This window comes from Dromiciops gliroides, chromosome 1 (assembly GCF_019393635.1).
Source record: "Dromiciops gliroides isolate mDroGli1 chromosome 1, mDroGli1.pri, whole genome shotgun sequence".
Taxonomy (NCBI): domain Eukaryota; kingdom Metazoa; phylum Chordata; class Mammalia; order Microbiotheria; family Microbiotheriidae; genus Dromiciops; species Dromiciops gliroides.
Genome location: NC_057861.1, coordinates 640221097 through 640229611, shown reverse-complemented (window position 1 = coordinate 640229611; position 8515 = coordinate 640221097). Strand labels below are relative to the sequence as shown.

The window sequence follows — 8515 nt, the reverse complement described above, 5'->3', positions numbered from 1 at the left end:
TTCCCCAGGGAAGAATAATGAGGATCAAAGAATGGAAGAGCCTCTCCTGGGGTATTGCATACACACATCAGACACTATGGAGCTCCTTGTCTGTGGAAATCCGTCATGGGCACGGTCCTTTTCTGGTCCTCATGGTTTGACTATGAGGTTGACTTTCTCTTCACTTAGGTTAGTGCTGCCTCTCAAGAGGGATATGTACATGATTAGAAAATAGTTGAATGGATCAAATAGTGAGAGTGAAGAGCATTGATGTACAGTTTGTGTGATCCATAGTGTTTATACAATGTCAGGAGACCTATGATCCCAGTACCTTGACTAGACCCTTATGGAGAATTTATGAATAATATGGATCAGGATTGCACAGACTGAGCAGCCACACATAGGGGATCTGCATCATTAGAGGGAATACCCACATCACTAAGATAAAAAATTCATTGAAATACTGAAGTTTCTCATGAGTGTGTATCTTGACATTAAGTTCAACTAAGCACAGGCCAGTGAAAAGTGTTGGACTGGGAATCAGAAGACCTGTTTTCTATTTTCTCCTCTTCCCTGTGATTGGCAAGTCACTGTACCTTTGTGATTCAAAGTGTCTTCATCATAGGATCACTGGCCTGGAGAGGTTAAGTGATTTGCTTAAGGTCACATGGATAGTGAATGATAGGTATGATTTTGAACCCAGATTTTCTGTATCCAGATCCAGAATTCTTTCCACTATATAGCATAGCCTCTAAGTAACAAGGAGATGATGCAAATTACCCATATCATAGTAGGGGCTTGTAAGGATTGAGTGAAAAAATGAATGTAAAGTACTTTACAAACTTTAAAACTCATAAAGTTTATTAGTCCAATGACCAATGTTCACCACACTATGTTTATATCTGTTTATCTATGTGTTTTTTCAATTTACTAATCAGATTCATTGTGAATAATTCTACCCTTTAACAGCTCTTCCCAAACCTTAGGCTTAATTTAGTCAAAGATTAGTGCAGTACAATGAAACTGAACAGTGACTCTGGGAGTTTGGGATTCAAATCCCACTTTTGGTTCAACCTCCCTAAGACTGTTAGTCTCTTCATTTCTGAAAGAAGGCTGGATGCAATGGCTTCTGACGTCCATTCCAGCTCTGTACCTATGCAGATTCTACTTGTTGATATTTCTGCTTTATTATTGTTTGTTTGTTTGTTTGTTTTTAGTGAGGCAATTGGGGTTAAGTGACTTGCCTAGGGTCACACAGCTAGTAAGTGTCAAGTGTCTGAGGGCGGATTTGAACTCAGGTCCTCCTGACTCCAGGGCCGGTGCTCTATCTACTGCGCCACCTAGCTGCCCCTCTGCTTTATTACTGACAACTTGAAGGGCCATAGAATGACCACTAATGATTTTGTGCCTCAATAGGGAGCTCCTCCCTCATTAGGAATGTATTTTGAATAAAAAGTCAGCAGCCCACCAACACCCAACTGTCATAACAACTGGAGGGCCAAGATGGGCCCTTGGAACATCTGCTTAAGGCCTAGTTGATTCACTAGAAGCAATGGAAAGCCATGTAAGATTCTGGGACACTATGGTAGGCTAGCATCCAGGCATACTTCATGAAGTAGCCATTGTATAGCAGGTTGTCTGAGTTAGGGAACAGAAGCTGTGGGGCATCTAATCTAGCCCCTTAGGAGGGAAAACTGAGGCCTAGAGAAGTTAGTGACTTGCCCAAGTCATGTAGGTTGTGAAAGAGCTGGAATGTGAATGTGGGTCCTCTGTCAACACTCTTGAATAGATGTCTCATAATTGCCTGCACAGACCACAGGATTGAAAGCTAAAATAGACCTTAGAATGACCAACCCAAGAAGCACACTGTGGTTCAGAGGGACGAAATGACTTTTCCAAAGGTCATGTACATAGAGCTAGTAAGTAAAAGGGTTGTCATTCAAACCCAGGTCCTCTTACCCCAAGATATACAAAGCTAGCTGATTAGAAGAGACAGTTTGTTTCAAATTCTTGGCACTCTACATAACTTCCAGAGAATATAAACTTGTGTTCGATTTGGTAGCATGTAGTGGAAGACAGCTTGACTTAGGAGTCAGAAGACTTGGATTCAAATCCCAGCTCCTCTATTTCCTAGCTCTGCCCTATAGATACACCTGCTTTGAGCCCATCATCTCATCTGTAGCAGAGCTATAATAATACCTACATTACTTACTTGACAAGGCCATTGTGAGATTAAGTGAGATATCATAAGTTAAAAAGCTTTGCAAAACAAAGCGCTATGTATTTTGTATTGCTATGTGTTAGCTGCTATGTATATGTCGACACATAGCTAGGTGCTATGTATCAGTCATCAAGTTTTTCATCTACAACTTCGTTCTTGTTAAAATAAATCTTGTTCTGTTTTGAGGGAGGCTGCCAGTCTCCTTCCTTGCCCCAATATTGCAGCGAGCCGCTTAGCTAGCACTCCCCACTTAAAAATTGGTCCCCACACTTTGGAGTAAGAGGTCATGGGTTCAGACCCCAACTTCCTACTTGTGACTTGGGGCAAATTACTTACTCTCCCTAGGCCTCAGTTTCTTCTACTGTAAAATGAGCGTGTTGGACTAGATGATCTCTGAGGTCCCCTCTGGATTGAGATCTATGATCCTATATAAAATAGAAATGATTTACCCTTATCTCTCTCCATAAATAGATGGAGAAGGGAAGGAAGGAGTGCGGGGGGAAAGGTTGAAGGAGATAATTTATTTAGATTGGAATGGTAACATTCTCATTTATGACTTAATAGCAGCAAAGTGCAGCTAGGAAGCAGATTGCAAACTGAGGAAAACAAAGAAGATCCCCAGTTAATAAACAACTTTAGAAACCTTGGTGTTACTAATCAGAGAGTTCATGGACAAGATGGGGAAGTCATTATAAGGTCAACTTTTCTTTGTTTAGAGCGAGAGAGCTTTATTTCATATAAACAACACAGATACTGGGATTCTAAAATTCACAGAGCATCACACTGGACATTTTCTGGGGCTGGGATTACATACAGTGCTGGTTTTTTTTTTGTCATTTTTTTTAATCTCACAAACTTAATTTAAGGTGCAGTCAGTCTATATCCACATTTCTTTTCTTTTCATTGTTTCTTTGGCACATTTCCTGATTTTCTTAAATACAAAAGCATAGGTTGAAATGGGCTAATACTGCAGAAACTTGATTATTTTGGACAACAGAGTTAAGTGCAGTTTTATGCTAAGCATTATTTACAAAATGATGGACAGTCAAAGCATGAGCTTCCTTATAGTTCAGGGGAATGATGATCAGTAGAGCTGGACAGTTCCCCAGGAGAGAATAATGAGGATCAAGGAATGGAAGAGCCTCTCCTGGGGTATTGCATACACACATCAGACACTATGGAGTTTCTTGTCTGTGGAAATCCATCATAGGCACAGTCCTCTTCTGGTCCTGGTGGTCTGGTCAATCCAGGACATTTAGTGCTTGTCTGCTGCAGCCTGGCCCTTTCATTTGGGCCTGGATGGAGGCAATAAGACAAAGATAAGAGGGCCCTGCGATCTAAGAAACAAGTATAAAAACTTAACTAGCCTGTGAGTGGCTCTGTGGTATACCGTCTTATTGTCCTCTACAGAGCAGAGATGAGGGGATTTTCTTCTCTAGCAGCTACATTCTGGAAGTCCTAAAGTATTGGCCAGGCCACCTCTGGTCATCTTCATTCCTTCCATCTCTTGTGGGGCTCGTACATAGAGATGCTACTGTAGGAGCCATATTGACTTCTTCCTTCTGTGCCCCTGATAGAGACTCAGGCTTATTAACAGTGGCTTTGTAGTTGCTTTTGAAGAACAAGGAAAATATTTATTTCACATCGACGGTTCAATATGGCAACTCTATGAAAAAAATAAATATTTGTATATAATAGACCTCTTGATAATGAACGTGGTGGTGGTGGTGGGGTTAATAGTTCCTAGGCTTCCAATACAGTATTTTAAAAACACAAAATGAGACCACCCCACCCCACCCCCATCTTAAAATGTTTATTGCAAGACTCTGCTGGTCTGCTTTCTTTTCCAAAGTAGTTTGCTTCACACAAGTGCAAAATGGAAAGTTTGGCACATTATCCAGTGGACTATTTGGATGCAGAATAATCTGCCAAAAAAAAAAAAAAGGAAAAAAAGGATGTGTTAAGCAAAAGAAAACACATCAAAGGAGAGTTCAAATAAAGTCCTGGGCTCAGAATGGCAGAAGAGTAAAAAAAAGAAAAAGGGAAACATTGAACTATGCCCAGGAAAACTGAACAATCTTTGCTCCATTTTATAGCTGTGATTCCAACAGCCACTGGTTTACACACTTCCAAATTCAATCAGTGATAATTAAAAAAAATACAGATAATTAAACTTCTTTCTTACTCAATCCCTCTATCCTCCTCTCCCCCTCTCCTTCTTCCTCTACTTTCTGGAGCAAGGGCTGAGCATCCAATATAGAAAATAATCTGGAAGTCTGGGTATCAAATCAAAAGTGTTCAGGTTGGCTAATTGCTTTCCCCCCCTTAATTATGTTTTGATTTGCTGAGAGATCCCTCTTGTGGTGATGTCCTGAAATGTTCCCAGCTCTGGGTATGAAAAGGGGCTCTAGAACTGTGATGTCTGAGTAAATGAGATAGTGTCAGATTTGTCTATGGCAAAGCCTCCATTGACATAAGATTTCTTGGTCTCTGCATCTTCATTATCAAGTATTGTGGATTCCAAGGCAAAGGGGTTCACGATGTTGACTTCAGATGTGACGTCCATCTGCTCTAGTTCTTTTTTAGAAAGCTTCTCTACAATTCCCGTTCCGTATGCATCGCCAAGGACATTCACCATGGTCCTGAAACGGTCCCTAGAAGAGAGAGCATTTGGATTAGACAGAATCTGATTTTTTTGTTTATATCAGGTTGAAGAATGTGAAAGGACCTATACTATTCAGTTTCCAGTCAAGCTAGCAAATCAGAGTTTCAGAGTTGGAACAGATACCAGTGGCCATTTTGTTCAACACATACCTGAAAAAGGATTCCCTCTACAACGTACTCAATAAGGAGTAATCCAACCTTTTTTTTTTTTTTTTTGCAGGGCAATGAGGGTTAAGTGATTTGCCCAGGGTCACACAGCTAGTAAGTGTCAAGTGTCTGAGGCTGGATTTAAACTCAGATCCTCCTGAATCCAAGGCCAGTGCTTTATCCACTGCACCACCTAGCTGCCCCCTCCAACCTTTTCTTGAAGCCCATTAATGATAGGGAGCAACTTATCTCCTGAAGCAAGCCAATTCACTTTGGGGTAATCTCTCATTGTCCAACTGAAACTATTCTCTTCAAAGTTACTAATGATCTCTTAATGGCCAAATCTAATGGCCTTTTCTCTGTCTTCATTTGCTTAGATCTCTCTGAAGTATTTGAAACTGCTTATCACCTCATCTCTCCAGGTTCCGTGACACTATTCTTTGGGTTCTCCTACCTTTCTGAGAATTTCTTGGTTTTCTTTGCTGAATCATCATTCATATCATGCTCCCTAACTCTAGTTATACTCCCAAGACACTGTTATGGGACCCTACTTCTCCTCTCTCTATACCCTCACTGGGGGACCTTATTAGGTCCCATGGATTTAATTATCATCTCTAAGCTGACTCCTAGATTTATATATCCAGTTCTAGTCTCCTGAGATCTTAGTCCCACATCACCAAGTGCTTATTGGATTTTTTGAACTTGATGTCCCATAAACATCTCAAACACAGCATGACCCAAAACAGAACTCATTGTCTTTTTCTCTAAACATAATCTTCTTCCAAATTTTTCTATTTTTGTTAACAGCACCACTTATAGGGGGTAGTGGATAGATAGAGTGCTGGACTTGCAGTCCAACATTTACTAGATGTGTGTAATCTTCTTTTTTCTTTTTTTTTTTTAGTGAGGCAATTGGGGTTAAGTGACTTGCCCAGGGTCACACAGCTAGTAAGTGTTAAGTGTCCGAGGCTGGATCTGAACTCCAGGGCCGGTGCTCTATCCACTGCGCCACCCAGCCTCCCCGATGTGTGTGATCTTGGACGAGCCTCTCTGGGCTTCAGACTCCTTATCTAAAAAATGAGGGGATTAGAGGAACCCTCATGTCCCTTCCAGCTCTAACCTCTGGCACTATGATCCTTTCAAAGATCTTTTGCAACCTCTGCAACTTTGACCTCTCCTTATCCCTCATTCCACATATCTAATCAAATGCCAAATCTTGTCAATCTGACATCCCCTTCTCTCCACTTATCTGGCCACCATTTTCATTCGGGTTCTCTCACAAATATCACCTTGATTGTTGCTATAATTGTTTAATTGGTCTCCTTGCCACAAAGCTCTCTTTACTCAGGTCCATACCGCACTTGTTGTTCAGTTGTTCAATTGTGTCTGACTCTTTATGACCCTATTTGGGTTTTGTTTTTGGCAAAGATACTGGAGTGGTTTGCCATTTACTTCTTCAGCTCATTTTATAGATGGGGAAACTGAGGCAAACATGATTAAGTGACTTGCCCAGGGTCACACAGCTAGTAGGTGTCTGAGGCCAGATTTGAACTCAGGAAGATGAACCTTCCTGACTTCAGGCCACTTTGCTGCCTAGCAGACCCTACTTTGCATGTGTCTATACATATATACATGTTGTTCCTCCCTCCTACCCCCAACAAGTTAGATTGTAAGCACCATGAGGTCAGGTCCTGTTTTTTGCTTTCTTTTTTTCCTTTTATCACAAATCTCTGGGACTGTGCACATAATAGATATTTAGCAAATATTTGTTGATTAATTGACTGGTGCTGAAGTATAAGAGTATGTGTAGAAGTTCAGGATGAGACAGCTACTGAAACATTCTGAAGCCATGGTTTCTCAACAAAGTTGTGACTATAGGTAGGTAACTGCTTACTCTACAACATTCAGGAAGGATACTTTTTAATACTTAAAAAAGTAAACACACAATCTTAATGCTGGAAAGCTATACTCTATGATATTCACACTAATACAGGGTTACCGTTTAACAGATGAGAAAACTGAGGCTCCAAGAGATCAATTGCCTTGCCTATGCTCATATTTAATTCACATGTGTTCTAATGTTGGCTTAAAGCACACTTCCCTAACCTTGTCTTGGCCAATACCAACTTGCCCCCACTCAAACACAGGTATCCAAAAATGCTAACTAATTCCAGTGATCTTTCTACTGTATCATAGTGGTGATAAGATAAAATGAAGATTATGTACGAAATGTAGTTAGTTTAGTGTGAGAATTCAAAGGACCAATCAGATTTTAGCTTTGAACACTGACTCCATCTTGTGCTAGGACAGTTATTCTCTTCCACTTTGTTGTTTTTCTGGTGGATTGTATGTTTAGATTATATGTTTCATACATGCAGGTGGATGTAATTAATCAATATCTTTTCATTTTATGAACAGAGCACCACGAAACCTACTCATCCATCTCTCGACTGGACCCAAATTTACTTTCCTCCCTCCCGACTTGGATAGCCTCTAAACATTCCTCTAATTAGAAATTAGATGACCTTATTTTGTATCCTGGTTAATTATTTTTGTTATAATTAATTGGACTTTTGGGGCTTATTTAATTATATTTTTGGTATAAAATCTGCTTCACTCTGTATTTGGGGTTTTGGGACTAACTGGGGAGTCAACTGACGCATTTTTTGGAAGTTTGGTTAATAAATCATCTATGCTTGGATTGTTTCATTAGTTATTATTAATTGCCCATTACAGTGGCCAATATCAAAACAGGCATCCGTAGGCTGGAATGTGATCCATTGATCGATAAACATGTATTATGAGCTTCTTATTATGCGGTAAGATTTGGAGATACAAATGCAAATATGAAATACCTCAAGGAGTTATACATTCTACTAAAGTTACATATAAACATGTATGTAATTACAACATGCAGTCAAAGTAAATACAAGGGGGACAGCTAGGTGGCACAGTGGATAAAGCACTGGCCCTGGATTCAGGAGGACCTGGGTTCAAATCCAGCCTCAGACATGTCTCTTACTAGCTGTGTGACCCTGGGCAAGTCACTTAACCCTCATTGCCCTGCAAAAACCAAAAACAAAGTAAATACAAGGAGTTTTTTCTTGGAGGGGGGCACCAGAAGTTGGAAGGATGAAAGGCTTCTTGTCAGAATGCCTCCTGGGTTGAGCTTTGAAGGAAGCTAGGAATTCTACAAAGTGTGGGTAAGGAAGGAGTGCATTCCAGGAATATAGCTTGTGCAAAGGTGTGAATGTGGGAGATGAAAAAACATGCTTGAGATAATAGCAAATAGGCCAGTTTGGCTGGAGGACAGAGTATATAAAGGGGAGTGATACCTAATAAGTCTAAAAGGGTAGGTTGGAACTGGATTATGAAGGTCTTTAAATGCCAAAAAGAAGTGTTTGTATTTAATTGGAGAGGCTAGAGAAAGCCACTGGAGCTTTTCAAGTAGGAGAGTGACAAGGTCAGAGCTATGCGGTAGGAACATCACTTTGGCAGCTGTGT

The 8515-nt window shown here is 40.4% G+C and overlaps 1 protein-coding gene across 2 annotated transcripts in view; it reads right to left on the bottom strand.

The window, feature by feature from the left end:
- Positions 1-2902: 2902 nt before the first annotated feature.
- Positions 2903-8515, bottom strand: part of SLC1A1 (solute carrier family 1 member 1) — a 116302-nt gene continuing 110689 nt past the window's right edge. For both annotated transcript variants that reach the window (XM_043978063.1, XM_043978064.1), the window contains one exon: positions 2903-4854. In XM_043978063.1, the coding sequence (XP_043833998.1) occupies positions 4608-4854 (247 nt within the window). In that variant the 3' untranslated portion in view covers positions 2903-4607. The remainder of the gene's footprint in view (positions 4855-8515) is intronic.